Source organism: Pungitius pungitius, chromosome 16 (genome assembly GCF_949316345.1).
Source record: "Pungitius pungitius chromosome 16, fPunPun2.1, whole genome shotgun sequence".
Classification (NCBI taxonomy): Eukaryota; Metazoa; Chordata; class Actinopteri; order Perciformes; family Gasterosteidae; genus Pungitius; species Pungitius pungitius.
In genome coordinates this window covers 13,882,928-13,905,761 of record NC_084915.1, presented here as the reverse complement: position 1 = coordinate 13,905,761, position 22,834 = coordinate 13,882,928, and the positions used below count along the sequence as shown (strand labels likewise).

The 22,834-nt window shown below is 47.3% G+C and overlaps 1 protein-coding gene across 4 annotated transcripts; it reads right to left on the bottom strand.

Annotated features, from left to right (window-relative positions):
* Positions 1 to 513: 513 nt before the first annotated feature.
* Positions 514 to 22,777, bottom strand: ltbp3 (latent transforming growth factor beta binding protein 3). 4 transcript variants are annotated; one of them, XM_062558138.1, is made up of 29 exons: positions 22,023 to 22,777; positions 12,162 to 12,422; positions 11,867 to 12,030; positions 11,653 to 11,758; positions 10,674 to 10,760; positions 10,334 to 10,450; positions 10,065 to 10,220; positions 9,486 to 9,593; positions 9,384 to 9,397; positions 9,231 to 9,294; positions 8,910 to 8,987; positions 7,817 to 7,942; positions 7,007 to 7,138; positions 6,795 to 6,923; positions 6,507 to 6,626; positions 5,819 to 5,941; positions 5,537 to 5,659; positions 5,284 to 5,403; positions 4,796 to 4,924; positions 4,531 to 4,701; positions 4,118 to 4,198; positions 3,833 to 3,961; positions 3,561 to 3,698; positions 3,332 to 3,472; positions 2,791 to 2,919; positions 2,067 to 2,228; positions 1,877 to 1,966; positions 1,625 to 1,753; positions 514 to 1,534 (listed from the first exon to the last, which is right to left on the bottom strand). In XM_062558138.1, exons 1-29 carry the CDS (start codon positions 22,258 to 22,260, stop codon positions 1,383 to 1,385), a joined length of 3,717 nt encoding a protein of 1,238 aa, XP_062414122.1. In that variant the 5' UTR covers positions 22,261 to 22,777; the 3' UTR covers positions 514 to 1,382. The 4 variants fall into 4 exon arrangements, with proteins under 4 accessions (XP_062414122.1, XP_037324079.1, XP_037324080.1 ...); XM_037468182.2 differs by having other exon boundaries at positions 7,817 to 7,945; positions 22,023 to 22,776; XM_037468183.2 differs by lacking the exon at positions 8,910 to 8,987 and having other exon boundaries at positions 7,817 to 7,945; positions 22,023 to 22,776.
* Positions 22,778 to 22,834: the final 57 nt, after the last annotated feature.

Genomic DNA, 22,834 nt, shown 5'->3' with positions numbered 1-22,834 from the left:
AAGTGGGGGAAATCGCAATGAAGAGACGTATGCTTGTTATAGGCCACAAAAAGCTTTATAAGAAATAAGTGGTTTTACTGGAGTTTGCCAAAATAAAACTTAATCAAAGTGAATAAATATCAGAATAGTCATGAAAATGAAAAAAGATATATAATTGTGTAAAAAGCTCTTCTCTTCTTTTTAGGTTGCTTAACAGATATTTACACATCCACACATTCTTACATTAGAATCAGCATCATTTTGCCAACAATCCTGCTACAACATGCATTTACAAAATGATTTCATTCTTTTTTTTTGCCTTTTTCACAATGCACTTACACATGAATAGAAATGAACAGTGAGGGAAATAAAGCATTAATGATGAATTGCTCTGTAGTGCCTCCAAGAGGAAAGAAGCCGTAACAGGTTGTGTGTGAATTGATGCAAAATGTAGGCGAGGAAGCAGAAGTCCTATCAGGGTTAGTGCTTTATTTTCACGTGTTTACAAAAAGAACTCGACACACAAAACCAACACATTTTTTACCTTTGTTTAATTCAAATTCTTCTCATCTCAACAGCGGCTTTGGTTTTCTAAACACTCTGATGCAGCAATCATGACAACATATGTCAAACGTTTGTGGTTTTCCATAAAAAGCTACATTTAGGAAATATTCACACTAAATTCTTCGCTAAGTGCATTTCCTTTTTTTTTCCCCCGCTTAAAGCCACTTAGGTGCAAATTATACAAAAACTTCAGGTTTCTCATATTTTACATCAACAAATAAAGAGGGGGGGAGAACAGAGAAGATTCTTACAGGAGTTGATGATCCATCTGAAAAACTGTACAGGGACACACAAAAAAAAAAAAAAAAAGTTGAGGCCAATTTAGAGCTGAACATGAAAGAATGTGGACTTAAGTGGGAATGTAAAGGGTAAAAGATCTCATGGCATTCCTACAGAAGGTTCATATTAAATGGGCTGAAGTGAACTAAAGGAATGCCAGATAACCTTTGAAACATATTTAACGTATTTAAACAAGAGTCGGCTTTTGATGTACGATTCAAATTCAAAATAGATATCAGAACAGGAGGAAAAAAAAAAAAAATCTGAATTTACAGTTAAACGAAAAAACAGTTTAAAAACAATAATTACAAATATGTTTAACAAACAAACACAACAAACATATTCCTTGCCTGTATTGATTATTTCCTAAAATGAGAAATGAAAGCAGAGCGGACGTTGCAGATGTTTTGTACATTTAATTTGACCTCGTCTGGGGTTCACTGCCTACACGCGGTCCGACGCGCGTACGGCGAGACAGACACGGGCCGCCCGCCCCCCCCCCCGCGCGTGTGTGTGTGTTGCACACCATCGACAGGGATAAACAGAGTGACACGAGGAGGTTACCGGCTCCTGCGTCGCACACACGTGTTGGGCCTGCGCGTCGCCACGAAGCCGTGTTTGCAGAAGCACTTGTACGAGCCCGAGGTGTTCACGCAGCGAGCGTTCTTGCACGGGTTCACGCGAGCTCCTGGTTCCGTGCACTCGTCAATGTCTGGGAAAAAAAAAAAAACATCAGCGATGGGTGAAGGCTGTTTTAAATGAACAAAATGTGGTTTTTTTTGTAACAATAACGAGTGCAAACCTATGCAGCGGGTGAGCGAGTGGTCCCGCCTGAAGCCTGCATTGCACTCACACATGGTCCCCAGATAGGAGCGGACGCAGCGGCCATTTGCACAGCTGCACTCATCCGAATCCTCCTCTGAACTGTCACCTTTTGTAGACACAACGGGTCGGGGGGGGGGGGGGGGGGGGCAGAGGGGGGTCGTCATACACGAGTGTGTGTCTCTGACATACTGACTGCGGAACGACAAAGGAAAGGCGTGGCGGTTCTTACCCGGGTTGTAGTTGGCAAAAGCCGCCAGAAAATCCTGCTCCCCGTCAGACTCGCTCTCCCAATGCATCTGACACAGACGACTGAACATCTCTGAACGCACAACAATTAACGAGTTTGGTATCAGTATGAGATGCACGCTTAAAAACAAGAGAGAAAGTAGAGAGTCAGTGTGCTCTTTGGCTTCGCTCGCCTGAGTTTCTAGCCGGACAGGTGTTGCACTCGGGCCCCCAGCCGCGGCCGTAGTGACAGCAGCACTCCGAGTAGGTCACCGTCATGCCGTTCCTGGGCTCGCTGCAGATCAAGCCCTCGTCAACCCGCAGGAAACACACATCCTTGTGGGCTGCGGTGCGATCTGGTGATAATAAAAAAAAAAAAGGAAAAGAAGCACAACAATAAAAACTAGTACCCCCATTCCCCCCGTGGAAACCACATTCAGCCACTCTGAGCTCTCAGGTGGATGCAAGTCAGTAGAATCTTCTTATGGTGGATGTCGGATGGACATCGATGTGTAAACCAGCCATATTAACAAAATGTATTCCTGTCAACCACATATTTCACATGTCAAATTATCACTAGTGAGCTCACGCCCTTTTCTACTATATCAATCTGGCTTTTCTCTACCAGAATAACACTCAACAGCTCAGACAAGAATTGCAGAAAAAATGTCACGAATAAACCATTGTTTTAAATTAAAACTTGACATGCTTTGATATTGGGTGCATTAATGTTGTACATTCGAGATGTATTTTTTTAAAAATGCAAACGTGGAATCCCTCCAAAGAATGGAGTTGTTAAGAGGGGGAAACACAAAGCAAGTTAAGGCCCAAATTGGGAGGGATTGCAAAGAAAAGATGACGAGATGAGCCAAAATCCGCTTAGTCGCGCTGAGCCGAGCCGATGCGGATTTTACCCACCGTCATAGACGCACTGTTTCAGCGCCGCACTGAAGGTGAGGGGAGGGTCGCAAAAGCAATGAAAGGAGCCCGGCGTGTTCTCACACCTCCCGTTCTTACAGTACGAGGGGTCCTGGCACTCATTCACATCTGGAAAGAAGGGCACCACAGACACTGGTTACAGTATGTAACATCATTCAATTCTTTTTATGTTCATGTTTTTTGTGATCAAAGATAAATCTGGAACTACTGTGTGATATATTTAAACCCCATTATTTCATTTCAGCACTTCCAGATGTTGATTACAGCTGAAACATAAACCAATAACAGGCGATACATGTACACAATGTACATGGATGTATGAAGGGATATTCTTATGTCTGCGATGCGGAACACGCACGTCCTTAATCAGTTTACTTTTGGCGCCGCGCGTCATTTTAAGCACGTGGTGCGGTTTGGGGGGTGCACGAAGCCTCCTAACGTCATCCATCCCCCTGCCTCCGCTGTGCCGCGTAAGCCTTCACGTTGGCCTCCTTGTGAAACGTCAGCGGCCTGCACTCACCAGCCTGCTCCTCGGGAGTCACGCAGCTGTTCCGGTCGGTGGCCAGCGTCCAGGGCAGCGAGCAGATGCAGTAGTACGACCCGGGGGTGTCCACGCAGTGCCCGTTCTTACAGTTGGCCGGGTTCTCACATTCATTGTCATCTGCGGAAACGGGGGAGGAACTCTAAGCTCAAGCTAAATGCTCCGAGGTCATTGACTTTTCTCTTTTTTCTTTTTTTTTTTAACTCACCTGCTACTGTTGGGACCACACACTTCTTCTTGTTGGAGTCCGGAGTCCAGGAGGGGTTGCAGTTGCAGTAGAAGGAGCCCTCGGTGTTGACGCAGCGGCCGTTGGTGCAGAGAGACTCGTCGTGGCATTCGTTCACATCTGACGGACGACACCGCGCAACCCGAAAAAAAGACAAACATGCATCTGCTATGAAGCGTCTGGAGAAAAAAAATGTAAATGAAAATAAACTAGATTGGAGGGCATTTGGTGCGTGTGTGTTTCCGCGCGCTCACCGATGCACTCGAAAAGATTGCCGTCGTAGTAGAAGCCCTGCTGGCAGTAGCACTCGTAGCCCGGCTGCGTGTTCTCACAGCGACCCTTCTTGCAGATTTCATCAGCAAACAAAGAGCACTCGTCGATATCTGCAGACATGGGAGGAAAAGTCTTTTCAGTCTATTGAGGACCGGACAGAATGTACAAAACAATCAAACTCTGGGATTTATATATATATATATATATATTTTTTTTTTTTAACACAGCATCTCAGGGTAAATGCAGGAATATCCTGTGATATGTACCATGGTAGACAGGCAGGCTGTACAGGAGTCCCTCGTCATAGTAGAGGCCTTGTCCGTTTGGACACAGGAAGTGGAACTCGGCTGGGTGGAGAGAACCAGGCGGAATTTATTAAAGGGCACAAAGTACAGCAGATTCAGAATAAGTCATGAGGTTCGTTATTTGGTGGTGGTGAGCCAGATTCATGCAGCATTAACACAATCACTTTGGACATTTTAAAATAACCACAAACATTACTGCCTGGTAGATTGCAGACAACATACTAAACACATCGAGCTACAAATCAGTTGCACGGTAAAAGGGTTCATTGAGAGACGGAGATTAGTTCTCATCACAGTTTAGCAAAAGAAACGGTCGCCTGGTTACGCAAATTAAATACAATACATTTGCACGCTGCACTGTACAGTGTGTGTACCTGATTGGGAGACAGGACAGGGATGGATCTCGCAGTGATCTCCCCATCCCACTCCGATGGAGCAGCAGCACTCCTGCTTGGTGACGTTGGAGGCCAGCACGCTGTCGCAGAACACCGTGTCGTCCAGGTTCATGTAGCACTCCTTCTTCTCGTCCATCAGCACGCGAACGGCTGCGGGGAGCAAACGCGGCGCGCGTCAGGGAACCCGAACGTGCGCCGCCCGAAGCAGAAGGAATCGGGGGGGGGGGGGGGGGGGCAGGCTTACCCTCGCAGCTGTGTTTGTCCTCTGAGAGGACGTAGCCGTGATTGCAGGAACACACGTACGAGCCCGGTCGGTTCTCACAGGAGCCGAAGGGCTGGCAGAGACTTCTGTCTGCGGCACACTCGTCAACGTCTGAAAAGGAGAAGTCCCACATGCTTCTGATGGAGTGTTTCAATTTCAATCCAAATACCATCCGAACGGCAACCCATTTGATGCTGCTCCATTACCTTGATATACTAGCGTTGCCATTCACCTCAAAGTTAACATTTGTTCACAGATATATTTTTTCGGATATCGTATACAGTAATAAGGCAATAAATCACCTTGTGGGAGAGTTTTAAACTGAACCCACGATCCATACGTTAAAGATAAGGGTAGAAAGATACTTTGAATAACGGAAAGAGTGACCATCTCCTGCATACGAGTCTGGTTAGGAGCGACATGACAGAGCGCAGTGGGCTTTCTGATCGTAGAGTTTTTAAAGGACTGACCGTGGCATCGCCTGCCTCCAACCAGTGTGTAGCCCGCCTGGCACTCGCAGTGGTACGAGCCCATGCTGTTGATGCAGCGGCCCCTCTGGCAGTTTGACGGCGTCTCGCACTCGTCGATATCTGGAGGACAAGGGAAAACAAAAAGGGCACTCTTGGAATGGGAGGCGCGTGGTTAAACGGAACAGCTCGTCCTCACGGAAACTCCAATTTCGGAGAGTCGCAGAGATCCAAGGGATCCGCGGGTGACTCGTGCCTTCGCAGTGGCTGCCTTCCTGTGTGCGCTGGTACCCCGGGTAGCACTGGCACTTGAAGGAGCCCTCTGTGTTGATGCAGTGGCCGTAAGCACACAGCCTGACGTCCTCGCACTCGTCGACGTCTGTTTGAGAGAAGGAGCCAAACGCAGCTCGGTGAACGGCGACGTATTGTTACAACCTTTTTCGGGGGAAATCAAACAGCCGTTGAGTCGCTCGACTGCGTTATTAGCAACGCGGTCCGGGTAACCGCGGGTGATAAGGGTTAGGTGGCCATCACTCACCACTGCAACTTTTGCTGTCTGAAGACGGGAGGAAGCCCTCGTTACACTTGCAGAGGTAACTACCGGGGAGGTTGTTACAGCCCCCGTTAGGACAGACGCCGGGCTTCTGACATTCATCGATGTCTGGAGCAACACAAGAACGTCAATGACATGTTTGTAGTATTATTTTTTTTTGTTACTTTTCCTAATATTAACTGCATTACTGACCTGTTTTGAATGTCTTAATCTACAGTGTATTTAAAAAAGGTTATTCCATTATTTCCATCATATGTTCCATATTTTGGCCGATGTTGGTACTTTTACATGATTGCAATCCTCGTTATTTATGTCTGGTCTGTAAATGTGGTTCACGTGTATTGGGAGTCTTTGTCATGACTTTAAGGAGTATGGATCTCCTACCACACCAGGTTTCTCAAAGACGCTTCCCTGTAAAAACCACACTATTGGCTCAAGTGCTAATGAGCCGACTGAATTATCCTGCTTCCTACCAATGAGCTCATTTTCTCCCAGTTCTTTGGGCGTCAGCAGCTGGGTGAAACTGGTCATTAGTCATTGTGGTGCAGTTTTTTTCGCGTGGATCAATAATTTGCAGTCAGACATCCCAAACACGAGGAGACGAACACTCTTCATTAGAGTAGCCATTGGACAGTGTCCAAACGGAGCGCACATCATCAGGGTTGGCGCTCACCGTAGCAGGTGTTGCTGCGGGCCGTGTGACCGGGCAAGCAAGGAACACACTCGTATGAGCCCGGCGTGTTCTCGCACTGCTCATTGGGACAAGTCTCGGGGTTCAAGCACTCGTTTATGTCTGGAATAATTGAGAAGAGGGGTCACATGTCCATGTTTAAAAAAAAAAAAAAAAAAGCACAGGCACAAACATGTTATAGTGACACACACACACGCGTAATGAGTGTTGTGCGAGGCGAGAACCTGAGCACTGGCATCCATTCTGTCATCACAGACGGCGTCTTTGTACCTTCGCAGGCCGGCTCGCGGTGTGACTTGCTCCTGAAGCCGCTGTGACAGTCACACTTGTAAGAGCCAGGCAGGTTCACGCACTGTCCTCCCACGCCACAGATATCGGGCTTCGAGCACTCATCCACGTCTGCGGAAAACAGGAAGAATACAGCCAATGCAGGTTCTCGATCTAGAACATTTGAACCATGAAAGGGACCAAACCCCACTTACCGAGGCACTTGACTCTCCCGTACTGCACCATGTGTTTATAGCCCTGACGACAAATGCATTTGTAACTTCCTTCGTTGTTGACGCAAAGGCCTCTGCCGTGGCCACACGGATCAGAGTCACATTCATTATTATCTGAGCAGGAGAGAAGCGACCAAAACAGCGTTGAGTATCACAGACTCAGAGAACACGCTGCTGTGATTAAGCAACGTGTTTTCCACCAGCTGCCATAGCAACATAGTTCATAGTATCAAAGTCATTATTTTGATGTGTGGAGTTGGCTTTTGTAGAGGTGTAAAGTCTTTGTCTTAATATTGTAGGAATATTTAGATGCAGGGATATTATTTGAAAAAAAACAAGTAAAGTAAACCAACAAAATATATCTGAGTGTGTCTTTTAAGGCTCATCTACTTTCATATTTAACTTAATAAACCCAACTTTTAAAACTAAATTAGTGTCTTTTCACAATAAATTCCATAAAATCCAAAGCAAGTTGTATTTCGTACTACAGGCCGTGCTCAGGATAGAAGATTTCCCATGATGCAACAGAATATCATCTTTCATTAGCACCCACCCTGACTAGTACATGTCCACATCTTTCAAGTTCCACACCTCCAGTTTGGATGGCAGGATTTAGTCACATATAATAGATAGGTTTAAAGATTCCCTCAGAACCACAAGTCACGTTTAATTAACTGTTGTGTGTTATGCCGTGAAATGTGAAATGCCAGATGAGCACCAGGGGAATATTTCCCATGCATAACGAGCTTTGTCTTGTTGCTACCCACCAGCACCTCCACCTCTGGCTCTTACCCTCGCAGATGTTCCTCTGCGGGTTGAGATGGTAGCCCGGGTGACAGTGACAGACGTAGCTGCTCAGGCTGTTCACACACTCTCCGTGACCACAAATGTTCCTGTTCAGCCTGCATTCATCTGTCTCTGCTTCAAGAAGGGAACAAAAGCATCATATATATATGTATGCATCCGAGTGTGTGTGTGTGTGTGTGTGTGTGTGTGTGTATATATATATATATGTATGTATGTTTGTGTGTAGACATAAAGATATAAAACACCTCAAAGATATCCAACACTTCTTTAGGAATGTTTTGTGTCTTTTTATGGATGTGGCTCACATAACCTTTTCAATGGAAGCATTAAATAGAGAAAATCAAATAACACAATATTTTTGATATTGCAACAATATTGTTGACTGTTGATTAATTTACAGGATATTAACACAGACATTTTTCATGAACAATAATGTTAATCTAATAATAGTGGGAGAGACAAACAAGGTAACTGCTTTAAGAGGCTGTGTGTTATCACTGATGATATCACTTACTGTGATGCAGACTTTAACGCGAGGACTACGAAATACACAATATGAGAAAATATCTAGATCTGTATAATAATAATTTTGACATATTGCCCCACACAAAATGTAGTTATGTCGGTGCCTGCTTCCATAAAACACAGTGTGAACATTCATGATTCACGGTTGGATGCAAACAACATGCACAACAACAACAAGTGTGAGTTTAACATTAAAGAAGCATGCATTTGATATACATATACATATATATACGTATATATGTACGTATATATAGATACACACGTGTGTGTGTATATTTGTAAATACATATATCAACAAGGATTGCCTCAGGGTGTAAATACCGCCTTCACATGCCGTTATAAATACATGTTATTACATTGAGAAAGTCAACATGTCATTTGTGAGTGATGGAGCCAAAGCTCACCACAATATCTTCTCCTACTGGGGAATGTGGAGAGCTGGGCTTTTCCAGTTTTGAGGTGCATGAAACGTGAACCGGCTTATTAAAAAAAAAGTATCTCTCTTTAAGCATGAAGAAGAATAGATGTTTGAGTCAGTTTGCAGGAAACTCACGCAAGACTTTAGTCTGTGTTTCCAAGGGGTCATTGCCTGGGGTCAATCTGATGATTGTTGGAGGGGTGGGTTTAACAACTGTAGATCCAACAGAAGAGAGATGAAGGGGACAGACTTTTTTTGGAGGAAATATGACATGTTGAACTTTAGTCCTGATGTTTAGCTCCTCACTGCACACGGGGAACATTTCTCTACAGCAGCCAGTTTCTGCAGGAACCTCCTTCTCATCGGGAATAAATTCTGTCCTGCTATTTCAACATGTTCTGTCAATCCTCTTCTAGAGTTATCGAGTATGAACTTGGCGTTAGATTTGCCGCTTACCTGGCACGCGAGGGCCGCTGGTGGGGGGCCGCTGCACAGCAGTCGGCGGCGCGGGGGGCCTCTCCTGGTGGAAAGATTTCACACATCTGATTTCACATCAACAAAAATTGTGGATTGATTGATCAATGAAAACGGAAAAAAAGCGTGTCTTACTGGCCACTTTGGTTCTGGAAGGAAAAGAGATAAGCAGGGTTTTTACAACTGGGAACCGACACGATCAAAGCACTCACACGGAGAAATAATACAAGGACTCACCTTCTTTGTCATGCTTGCTGGGGAAGATGATGGGAGGGAAGGCCACGGTCTCTCTTATATTTTGGAGGAAGTATCCCTTCCCAGCGGGACAGATCTTACTGAAAGCCACTGAGAGAAGAGGCATTTTTACTGTACTTCACTTTTTTTTTTTTTTTTTTTAGCGTCTCATTTTTCAAGGTGCATTTTACATCCAAAGTTGAATGGCCCAAAACGGCTGAATGGCATCACTTCATGAGATTGTCCTACTAGGCATTTTTGTGATAAGCATGTGAAGTCCTGAGACATGAGGTCGCAGTGACCTTTGACCACCAATTGTAACCCGCTTCATCCTCGGACCTTTGACCCCAAATTGGCCTGAAACCATAACACCTCGATGTCTATCATACGCTAGGTAGGCAGGAAAATATATGATATATAATATACGATGCCCGTTTTTTTCCACTATTGTATTCTAATTGATGAAAAACACACTGACTCTTGAGTGCTAGAGAGACATTTGTATTTCTCAAGACCAGCGAACCAGAGTAAGTTCATAGAAGTTTTGAAACCTGTAAAGTGCTCCTCGCTGGCTCCACTCACCTGTGCCCACCTGAGGACATCTTTCACAGTTGCGTCCCCAGGCTTTGCCCACCGTGCAGCAGCACATATCCTGGGTGAGGTAGGTGGGCAGCGCGTGCTCGCAGCCCCTGGCCTCGGACGCCATCAGGAAGCAGTGAGCGTGCTCAGCTGGAGAATCTGGCGAGAGTCATAAAATTTTTTTTAAAAAAGAAGAAGAATAATGCCGTGGGAGTGGTTGTTCAGCGAGAGGCAGAGAATACATTAGAACCTTGCGGAGGCCTCTAACTCACCGACGCACCGGTTCCTTTCAAAGACCTTCCCCGCTTTGCAGGAGCATTTGAAGCTGCCCAAAGTGTTCAGACAGTCTCCGTTCTGACAGACGCCCTGCATGGAGCACTCGTTGATATCTTCAAGGTTCGAAAAAAAGAAATGGTGTGTCAAATTGAAGAAAAAAAGATAATAATAAAAAAAAGTCATGTACTGATGATCATAAAAGATGACATCTGCTCAGCAAGTGATGTCAGGGGGGTGATCACATGGGAACAGTAGCTATAAAAAGTGCAAGAAAAATGAAACAACTCCCAAACGGAGCTCTCTACTCGTTAAAAAGCTGAATCCCGCCCGCGGTACCTTGACAGTGAGTGCTGTTGTATCGCTTGTAGCCTTGCGGACAGGTGGAGCCGTAGTCTTCCACGATGGTATGCTTCACCGATGCATCTGAAGACACAGCGAGGCACAGAGGGAGAGACGGGAGAAAAGCCCAAAAAATCAAATGGTGGTTGTGGAATGAGAAGTCGCAGCCGCAGCTGGACGATACCGTACGAACCAAAAGCAGAACTGTAAAAAGCTCGACCCGATGATTTCTCTTCACAAATTGTTCTGGCTCTACCTGGTACCGAAAATAACCAAAAGAGTGAAGGTTATTCATATTAGACACTTTTTCATCTTTGATGAGGTGCAGTTTTTCATGAGGTGTAATCTAGCATCTAGCTCTTCATGAAAAAAATTTATAAATGATTACAATTATTAATTAAATTGTAAATGGATATAATGTAACATAACAGACAGCACTCCGGGCAACGATCCAGTTGTCAAAAAACGAACCAGGCGCGCCGTATCAGGTTTTGTCAAAGGCAGCATTGTCTGACTCGGAACTGAGACACGGAATAATAGCCGAGTGGAAAAAAACGTCAGTAGCCAAGATTTTGTTGAAATTCAATCTCCAGCAATGTGATGACAGTCCTGCACTGGGCAGGCCCATAGGAACACGCTTAAGTAGAGGGTTATTTTCCACATTCTCTTTTTTTGCCTCACTGTCTGTGCTTAATTCCCGTAATTTTCCTTCGTTTTCTCCTTCTCGGGCGTTCACACAAACTCCCTACCCCACCTCTCCACTAACCTTCACGTGCACACTCAAAAAGGCATTTTTTATAGGAGGTATGTAGTGATTGTTTTTATCCGGGGGCCATAATTTGAGGTACAAAGTGAGGGATAAATTGCACATCTTTGGGGCTCAAAAAACATTCAACAACTGCTTCAGGGATCCTGAAAATGAGGCAAGATGAGAATCCTAAGCACGAGGAGGGATATGGAGCGCACGGCGACTCACTTGGTAGTTTGGGGCACTGATAACACTTGTTCTGTCCCCACGAATTCCCCACGCTGCCGCAGCAATCCTCCTGATTGGTCAGAACAGGAAGCGGCGTGCTGTTGCACTGAAGCAAAAGGGGCGCCAGAGAAACGTCATCAGTGCAAACGACACAAAAACAACGGCTCTTTAAAGGGGGCCCTCCGTCACACTGCGGCGCCGCGTCCAAACTCACGGCCTGCTTGGGTGTGGTCTCCTGGAAGCATCGCCCCTTGGGTTTGAGTCTGGAGGGGATCGGGCGGGGCCCCGTCTTGTACGGTGGCTTCACGTCTGACTGGTCCATGGGTTGAATGACCACAGAGGTGTCTGGCGTGTGGTGAACGCGTACATTAAACTGTACTGAAAATAGACACCAGAGGAACAAAACAAAAGAAAAAACAAAAAAACAAGACACATCACAAATGCACTTTCACCACATCGATCAAGGGTCAAACGTTAGATGCGGAGGTTCCGGCGTGCTTTATGAGTACCTTCAGACGAGTGAGACATGGGTAGAGTGAGGACGGAGTGCGTCAGCTGAGTGCGCCCGATGCTCAACTGCTCCACGACTTTCTGGCCCTCGGGGTTCAGGGACGCCGGGTAGACGGGCTGCTTGTTGCCTCGCGCCGCCTGGGCCTGCTGCGTCTGCTGGAGCGGGAACTGGCAGAGGCGCCCGGTGAAGCCCGGCGGGCACAGGCAGTGCTTCCTCGAGCTGCACACGCCTCCATTCATGCACGTCAGGGGACACACCACTGCGGAGAGGGGAACAGGAGGAGGGGGTGGGGGGGGGGGGGGGGGGGGGAGCTTTCAGTTCCGAGGCAGGTCAGCGGTCCGTGATCAACGTAAGCAAAGTAATAACAGAAAAAGGGTGGGCCTCATCAGCCTGGGATTGCTCATTCTGGATCCATTTACTGTTACAGTTACAGAGTGAATCACACCACTAACGCGTCCCTCCAGTCTGTCGGCGGCGGCGGAGCAGGAAAGCAGGTAAAGTCACTGATCTGCTCAACAGCCCCAATCGGACATATGGGAAAGCTCTCGAAATCTATGGGAAAGCTCCCGGCTGGAGCGAGATTAACGGCCCGATGCAGTATTCATTGCGGTTTTATTAGGTCTCCCATCGTGTTCATGTTGAGTCCAGTTGCTTTTGAAATTACCACAACAGACCAATCTGAGGAAAGAGAGAGAGAAAATACTATGGGGAAAGCTGCAAGGAAATGTTAAATCCAGGGAGAGATGTGAGAGAAAGCTTTAGCAATGCTACCAGTGGTCCAACTATGAGCACTAATGACGTAATAGTGGTGAAAGTTCAGTCAGGAAGGTCACGTCCTCACACACGCCCGAGGCTGATGGCGACACGTCAGATGACTCTAAATATCGCCATTAAAAACGAATGATTTTTGAATGCATGTTTAAGAATGTGGAAGTGTAACTTTTTTGTCATCAAAGCAGACAAAATGATAATTCAAGAACAGCCAAATACCTTCATTGATCAATAAATACGAGGACTGGGCCATGTGAAATGTACATTCTGAGCTTTCACAACAAAAGACAAAAATATCTTATGAACAGGTGCAAAGTTAGGAAATAATGTAAAGCTTTTCCTCAATATAATGAATCACAGACTGACCTGGTCACATGACATATCATGACTGGATGAAAACTGTTGACCCAAGGAGAGGAAACAAGACAGGACACAAGAGGATACACAGCGAGGAGGAGTGCAGAGGAAAGGAGGCGAGATTTGGCATGAGGAGAGGAGACGAGAAGAAGTGGTAACGAGAGGAGACGAGAGGCCTCTTTCTGCTGCCGAGGCACACATGGAAGTAATTATATGTGAACCGCCAGGGAGTCTGGGCTGTGGCATAATTGGGGGACAAGATCACTTTAATCACAGCGGGGACATCCTCACATAGTGAAAGTCTGGCAGGAAAATGAAGGGGACCTCAATGAAACACTCGACTAGGGTGGCAACAATTGAAATCCGAGGCAAGATGGATGCTTCAGAAGCGGCGCTCCACTGCCTAACACCATGTGACAGAGGTCTAAAAACCGCTGTAACTGAGAGCAGGCGGCAACATGCAGGAGAGAGCTGGAAGGCCTGAGGCACGGCGGGGGGAGAAAAAAAAAAAAGCACGGACAGAAAAACTCAGCGCTCCGGTTTCTTCTCAGTTCTGGATTTAGAATGAAAGGAAACTGGGAAAGATGCGGGGGTTGAAAATTAGGATCGCAGGCGCAGAAAGTCGGGGAAAAAGGACCTCTTTCCAAACGTGATTACGCAATCCTAACCCTCAGAGGCTGGAGGGACGACGTATCGAGGCCCCCCCCCCCCGTCTGGATGCGAAAGGGGTCCGAATGAGACACGCGGCACTCGGATGGGGCCGTCGGGGTCAGTGCTGCGCTGACGGACAAAAGACAAGGCGAATACTATTCCACGTTTTGGGTGAGAGGAGGTGGAAGGAGATTTGTTGGCGGATGAAAGCCAGTGTGATGAAATGAAAGACGCTGAAGTTTCTGTGTCTTGGCGTGAAGGATAGTCCAGGCATGGTTGGTGTGCAACAGTGAAATAAGTCTACAGGGTAAATAATAGGGAAATATTCTTCTGTAGCTGTGCACAGTGAGAAGGCAGCTCTAACTAAACACACACAACTCTATTAAAAAAAAAAACTTCACGGACATCCAGTAATTCAATAAACTACACTAGTCTTTTTTTGAATACATTACAGGTCATTCGTTTCGAATGTAAACACATGCCAGCACAGCAAATAAAGCCCATCTGCCTTTCAATCAAACCAAAGCTCTCCACACAAGGCGGTGTGATACCATCAGATTCTTTTCATCACATCGTTCTGATTCATCGGGTTCCGTCTCGTGGTCTCGTGTCCGTCTGCCATCAGCGCTCCAGGAGGCCCGAATCATTCGTAGAACAGCGCGCGGGGGGGGGGCTCTCCTTCACATCTGCTTACTCCATTTAAAGTCCAGCCATCGAGGCCGATGCACCGGCTAATGTTCTCTGCAGACCTGGGAACGTGTGAATGGGCGTGCTCGCCTGTGCGTGGGGAGGGGGGGGAGGGGGGCTGGGGGTGAAGTCGGGGTGGGGGGGAGCTTGCACCACATTACGCACTGAAAAGAGCCAAACGCTTAAAAGCTGAGATCACAGTACGGATTTGAATTTCCAACGGACTTTCCCTTTTAAATCAGCACCTCGCCGAGGTCATTAGCAGGATTTATGATCCGAGAGCCGCTCATCGGCTCCCTGCGTCGGTTGGCCTCGGCGGCCGCCCTCCGCTTTGAGCCGCGCCTCTGTCATCATGGATCCAACGCATTCCTCAGACAAGAGGTGGTGTGTTATTATAAAAAAAAAAAGTCAAATGCACATGAGATTTATTCGCTCTGAATGCTTGCGAGGCAAGAACAGGCTGAATAATGGGGAGTTACGCTATTTTTGAACCTCGTTTTCCACTGGTCGGAAAAAAAAAAATGGAGGCCGTTAGGGGCCGTCCAGGAACCCGATCAAAGATGACTCGCCTCGTGTGGAATTTAGATCAGGATTAAGGGTTTAAATGAAGACACACTGTACAGCCATTGAGCGTATTCTACAATACACGGAGAGAACATTCAAAGTTGAAATATTGAACGCTGGCCTGTAGGAAGCGTAACATTTTCACTCAAACCACAACTGTAGTGAAAAACAAGACAAAAGAAAGAGGGGGGGGGGGGGGACTTTGTCTGCAAGCTCTTCTCGAGAGGTCCTCCTCCATCACGTCATGATTCGCTCCGTGAGGAGAAAGGCAGATCTCCTCACAGCATGACATCGCTGAGGGGAGATATCGTTGCCATTTACTGCGTTTCATATATCTGGGAAAGTGATGAAAGCGAAAAACATTCCTATTCCTGGAGCCTACTTTTCCTTTAGAAGAAAAACATACCGTGCATTCCTCAACTGCTAAGTAAGCGAGCCGAGTGGACCAAGAAGCCATTTCCCACCATGTATGTCCATAAAGACACACAAAGACAGACCGGGGAACAAATCTTTCATATTTTCACCAAAATAACAGGTAATAGCCGGTAGAAGGGAGACAGGAACGGTTGCCCTCTGGGTGCCCTGTGACCACCCACCCACTCACTCCTGTCTGTCTGTCGGTCTTGTCTGGAGATGACGCATCTTCAGCCCACCTCCCTCCGCGGCGTCCTTCCAGCCGCAGCCGCACCCTCCCCGGCACAAAAACAACAAATTACAGCCCCACAAACCGCAGCCCCAAAAGCTCCACGGCAGTGAAAGCTGCTGCAGACATCATCCCTCGCAGATGTTCCAAAGGCCCGATCCGCCGCGTCCTTTGAACACGCTCCGACTCTGGTGCCGTGAAGAAAAAGCAACGTGCCCAGTCGGCGGGAATCCGACGCCTACGATCTGTGCGTCACTTTCGCAATTAGATTCAGAGGTTTTTATGTCAAAATGCGCTGATGCCACAGTAAAGCCCCGTTTTCACAGCTGGAGTTTGTCTTGTTGCCGTAATGTGACTCTGATGCGTGATGCACATTTCTAGAACATTCTGCTAAAACACTTTAAGCTACATCTCACGTTGCAGTTTAAACTAAAAACGTGTCATACATGAAGTAAAATGCAGAAACAAAATTTTTTTGTGTATTTCTCCAAAAAACAATTTACGTAATCCGGCCTACTGCCTCTTTATTTCGGTCATGTGACTCCTCTGAGCGCATTTGCTGAAAGCGGCTGCCTATGGTGTCGAGAGCAAGCGAGGCTTCGACCACAATGAGACCAAACACCAACAAGGACCAAACCAACAAATGTACCACAACACCCGAGTGCCAGAAGGAAGAAAATAAAGACCAAAGACCTGCTGAAGGCAAACAGTTAAGAAACAAAGAGAAGAGACATCCGGGAACAACAACCCTCTGTGAAGAGGACGAAAAGGGAGTCGGTAATACGAGAGACGGCTTTATATTACACACTTTAGATGAAATATCACTGTCAAAAGCATTTACCCCTTGAAATAGAATAGTGGTACCATCCAAAAGGCATCTTTACTGATCTGAGAGGACCGTGACTCAACATTTGGGTCCAAAAAAGAAAAGGGGGGGGGGGGGTAAACACCGTGGCTTCTGGGGCCACTGTTTAAAAAAAGAACGGCAATCATCAAATGACGTGCTTCCCTCTGCCACCGGCTCGAAGGCAGGAAACCACATCCCCAAATACGCCCACCATCGCCTGGCACTGGGAGACCACATGGCGCACGGGGCGAGACGGGGCGACGCGTGGTGGGGGTCAGACTCCTGCAGCTGAGCCAGGAGTAAATGACATAATCACCGCCTTCAAGAAACAAACACAAACCTGCGTGGGCATTCCTTCCCCCCCCACCCCCCTCCCCCTCCCCCTCTGCACAGCTCTCTGCCCTCTGACAACTCCCAGGAACTCTGAGCGGCCTGCGTCCAAACAATGGAGCCGCTCTTTTCCAGTGTCGACTCATTCTTCCCCCCCGCCCCAGAAAAAAGGTGCCTGAAACTACAGCGGGTTTTTGGGGGGGGGCTGGTGAGAAACGGAAGCAGCAGCCGCCATCCGGGAGTGAGGAGGTCTGCAATTATCCGGATGTCAATCAAACGCCGCCCTCGCACAATGTGACTTTCACATGTCACAGAAATACGCGGGGCGGTTTCCCGTGGCTCTCGGCGCCGTGGACAGATCCCTGCAGAGATGTTGAGGTGCACAGAAAAAAACAAAACAAGAGTCTGACGGGTTTGTGGCATGAATGGGGGGTGATGTCATATAATGGCAGCCTAAGAAGCCTAGGCTATAGACCAAAGGGCAGGCAGGCAGGCAGAGGAGTGCTGACGGCGCTCTGCGGAGATGATGTCAGAGACCTGCCCCGCGGCACGCCCTCAGAGGCCGCGTTATGCTGTGTGCCCTGGCCGATGGCTTCAGCTAACAGGGTCCTGCGTGATGTGGGTGAAGTCCCCAGCGCTCGCATTCCTCCGGGCGGCTTTAAATAACTGCTCCGTACCCCCCCCCCCCCCCCCCCCCCCTCGCTGAGCAACTGGGAGGAGAGTGTTAAAGATGGCAAAGAAGGTTGTTTGTTTGAGCTGGATTTGGTACACTGCTCTTGAGCACCAAACACACACTTAGGCGCGCACACACACACACAAACACACAAACAGGCAAATATGCACAGTGTTCCCTTGTTAGGATACAAAAAAACATCTAATTGCTGCTTTGTTTTCAGAAGTTCACTTTCTGCGGAATTGGCGTTTTCATCTTTCTTTTGGTGAGGGCACACAGGAGTCAGATTTCACAGGAAACTCCAGCTCACATCACGTTAACTTCCTCTCTGAATAAGGGTTGTGGGTGAGAATGGAGATTTGAGCTTTTAAGTTTTCATGCATTTTAACATTTCACATCTATACTTACGAAAATGAACCAAAAGGATACGTCAAAGCCATTAACAAATATAGCATTACATAGTCACGTAACCTTTTTATAGAATTTACAGTGTGTCTGCATAGTGATAGTGTCCCGCTTGGGAAACAGCGGCAGGAGGTTAATGAGAAAGGCAGAGCCTAAATAACCTCTTGTGTTAATCCCCCCCCCCCCCCCCAACATTCATAAATAGACAGGGAGAGGTGAAGGAATCGACATCCGTAAATGTTGAACGCCTTTTTAAAGAAGCAACGATCGGCTTACAGACATCTCATAATAGGAAGCGGCGTTCTTTTGTATCTTCTAAATGTGCGCGAGCCTCCCACGCAAAATATTTGTGTTTGAGAGGCGGTGAGCACAGGAGCCGTGCCCAAACTCCACCTCTGGTCTCAGTCCAAGCTGTGGCAAAAAAGACCCGGGAGTGCTGCAGGTTTTTGGTTGCTTGCCGCCTTCCCCCCCGGATGTCTTGCACAAGAGAGAAAAGGAGAGTGAGTGGGGAGGAGCGGAGGGCTTTGAAAGGTAAAATAAACACATCCTAGATGGACGGAAAGCGGCTGCGTCTTTGTCTTTGCTTTCAGGCTCCCATGGACCTCTGACCCCGTGCCAAGAGGAAAACCCAAACAAACACACAGCGCTGCCACTGCCACTTCACTGTAAATCAAGAAGCACGTGGGAAATCCGGAAATAGCCGTATCCACTTCTCATGATGCCCATTTTAGGAGGGAGGGAGGGGAGGAAGATTCCCCTTCCTGTGCATCGGTGAGGCCGCCGGGGCTTTGAGCTGTTGCAGGAAATAAATCCGAATATAAAGGAGCCTGCGAGTCTGCAGCCCTGATAGAGACGCTGGCGAGATGCAGAAGGGGGAGACGGGACTTGCAGCGGCAGAACAAACAGCCCAGGCATGTTGGTCACATACAGGTTTCTCTTTTTTTTTGTGACCATATTATATTATATTAAGTCTTCCTTTCACAAGTAGAGGGACGTGTGAGACACACACACACACAATAACACCTGGTCTCCAAAGGGGGCTGGAGGAGAAAGCACCCCGTGACGTTCTCCACTGCTCCTCTCACTTGCGATTGTTCAAAATGCTTTCACGTGCCGAGAACGAGAGACGAGTCGGCCCGGTGGACAGTTCGTAGGAGATTATTACAGAGACGCCTTCTGACGAATAGGTTGTCTCCGTGGAGACGCCAAAAAGGACGGGCAAAGATTCATTCTCGTGATTGATACACTCATTATTCATCACTCGTCCCTCGATGCGACGAGGAATCCAAGAATGAGGCCTATCGGGCCTGCTAACGCCAACCTTTCCCCGCCTGCCAGCATGCCTGGGGGAGGCTTTCAGCTTTCCATGCTTTCATCCCTTTTAGGAAGTGGAGAGTGAAATATGGATGCATTAATGTGAATTCCCTAAAAAAATACACGAGCAGCGCATTTCTGGCCGCCTTTATCTTCGCTGCAGTAGATTAAGTGCCTTGAGTAAGTGTTGACGTGTTCACGTGAATTAAGTATATCATGTGTACTGGAGCTCAGAGAAACATGTGGGAAAATGAAGCTCACATGGATGACACTATGCTGCACACCGTATATTAAACAGACCGTTTGCCAAAAGTCATTCAGATGATTACAGCTCGTGTTGATAGCTTTTAATGTAGCGCTGTGGCTGCCTCCCACAGCTGTGACGCAGTTGTTTTCAGCAGTAATGTTTTCAAAAATTCATCCTGAAGGGGGACGAGAGAGTGTCAGTAGAATATGTTTCATGGCCCCTAGTGCAAAGGTTAAGGAAATATTTTACACAAAACCACAACTGTAGACCTTACGGGGGGAGTTGGAGTTGGTCTGGATCAGAGAGTTGGACTGACCTGCGGAAAGATATTTACCATCTGTAGAGATCCCTGGGCTCACAATATCAAACGTTCAATTCAGGCTCTTTTCACGGTTTCACATCCCTGTGAATAGAATGCTTCGGGGGGGGGGGGGGGGGGGGGGGGCAGTTGATCAGAAAAAAGTCCTTGGAAGCACAAACCTCTGCCAACATTGACATTTAAATGACATGCAATGGAGCAGATGTTTTTACTTCCACACAGATGGCCCCAGTTTCTTATCACTTCATCTTCTTTCAAATAAAAACGTTCTATGTAATGGCCATACAAATGTGTCATTTATTGGCCCAAATCGCAGATCTTCACTGAAACCCAACCTTGCCTTGAACCACGGCATCAGATCCCAGACAAATCCAGACAAACACTTAACCGATGGCCAAGTTCCTCTAAGCACACCGAGCGTCCTCCTGCAATTCCACCCACTGACAGGAAACACAATTTGTTTTTAAGGAAAAGTTTACTCCGATCGGGCCTCGCTGTGCTGACGTCACAACAGGCTCAGATATGGAAAAGTCTTCATATATTGTTGCCGCTTCGGCCGTGGCCGTTTTAACACGGGAGAGAGAAATTTCCACTTGTCCACGCCACATTCCAGCCCTCGCACTGAACAACGCGCGTCTCCTCTCCGAGGTGAACCCTCTGTCCTCTGCTGCTGCTGCTGCAAAAAAAAAAAAACATGCACGGATCTTCTTTCGGATCCTGTGCCTGTGAAACCCAGGAGGTGCAGAGCCTCACTATAGAAGCATCATCCCAGGAATCCAAAAAGGCGTCTCTTGAAACATTTGACACAAAGGCCCGCAGAGCGGTTGTCGAGACGCGGAAAGGAGGAATTCTTTGACCTCGATTTAATCCAGACGGCGTACTTCCGCGTGCCCGGCACACTGCGGCAAACAGCTGGAGACGCCACATCTGTGTGACCAACTGCGACCTCTCTCACCTGCAAAGCTGTGCATGTTAGATTCTCCTTTTGAATCAAACATGTGTGAGCCTCTACATAGCTAGAATTTAAGAGAAAATAAACAAGGTTTTTACCTATAATGGCTTGATTTTACTCTTTGGTGGCAGCTAGACAAAAGAAAAGGCTCCACTCATGCCAACCAGACACTGGAGTACAGATCTTAGGAGACCAGCTGCATGCCGTGTAATGGGCCATGCCTCAACAACTAAAGCGAACTAGGGGGACATTTTTTTTCCAGGGATGCAGCGGAGGGTAAACCCAGCTCACCTCACATCGGCCACCTCTTTTTTTGCAGAGTTTATACTCATCTTATGTGTTCGTGGTGGAGGGTACAAACCTTTCAAGGGAATAAAGGAATGAGTTAGTTGTGTGTGTGGTGTGCTGTACTCAATGACTTATGATACAGTATTTGTTCTCCATTTCATTATAATACTTTTAGAAGACGTCTTACTTCAGTTGGCCCTACTAAACTAAGATCAGTAAATATGACCATTGATACGGATTGAAGTACCATTAAGATGTTATTCTAAGCAGCACCAACTTTAAAATGAATTAAATATTGAAAGAGGTCCACCATCTGGAGTATTCTTTAATACTTGACCACATCTGTCTAACAGTGCCGTATTTATTTACTGAAGTCAGAAAATCATCACAAGACCTTTCGCTGTAATGGAGCATGAATTAACACGTTTATTTAATCAAGCAGCTGATTTTTATGCTTTTTTCCACCACTGCCTTGTACTAACATTTGGCCAGACACTAGGCCCATTTTGAGCATTTTTATGGAGTTCCGTGGAAGTACTTCGCACTTTTTAAGAGTCAAATTTACCGATTGAAGGCAGTTATTCTCCCTGCATAACGCTCCAACCACTGCTAGTGTACTGATAGTGTTACAGTGTAATTAACGATATTACATTTACAGAAGTCCATTCATGAGCCGACAGCCCCACTCCCTCCATCCCCTCCCTCCCTCCCTCCCTAACCATAAAGCCAGGAGGTCAGCGGCCGGCGCTGTTGGTTAATCGCGGCGGCCTTATTATATCCCCTCATAAATAACCCGCATTGTTCCACTCACCGACCCTGAAGCCCTGTCCGATGAGCGTGTCGGCCGCCTGGCCGTTCTCCGCGATCAGCGTGGTGTTGTTGCCCTGCTCGCAAGTATCCTGGCACCGTCCCTTCAGGCAGATCCGCTTGCAGATGAGCGGCGCGATGACCACCTTGAAGCGCTCGCGCGCGGACGCGCGCTCCGCGCACCGCACCAGCCCGTGGACGCTGAGCCAGATGACGAGCAGATGGGAGATCAGAGTGGGCATCGTGGCATCCTTCGCTGCCCTCCTCAGGGACCCGGGGGCGATTCAATCGAAAGCTCCAGCTTCAAAAAAAAAAAAAAAGAGAGAAAAAAGCTTTTCTTTTTGGTTAAAAGCTGAGGAAAGGTTGGGTTTTTTTTGGACGTCCCGTAAACGGCAGAGTAAGAAAAAAGAAAAGAAAAAAAAGAAATAACGCGCGTCCTCCCTTTCTACTTAAGTTAAAAGAAACATTACTTCCCTCGGGTACGCGAGTGATCCGCCTGGAAAACCAACAAGTTTAACATCTTTTTCAGAAAAGGACTTTGTTGCCCTGGTTGCTGCTTTCCAGAAAGAAAGGGAAAAGCTCGCCGTCGCTGCGTCTGGGGGTCGCGCTTCCTTCTTCTCGCCTGTTGCTTGTGGAGCGTCGGGAAAGAGAGAGAGAGAGAGAGCGAGAGAGAGAGGGGGGGTGCGTATGTGGGTTAGGGAGAGAGGGGGAGAAGGGAGGAAAGGAGGAGAGAGCCAACCCTCTCCGGAGAAAATCCTGGCCCGGGGCCAGCCGGGTTGGCGCAGGAGCGAAGCTGAGAGTGGTTTCCTTGTTGGT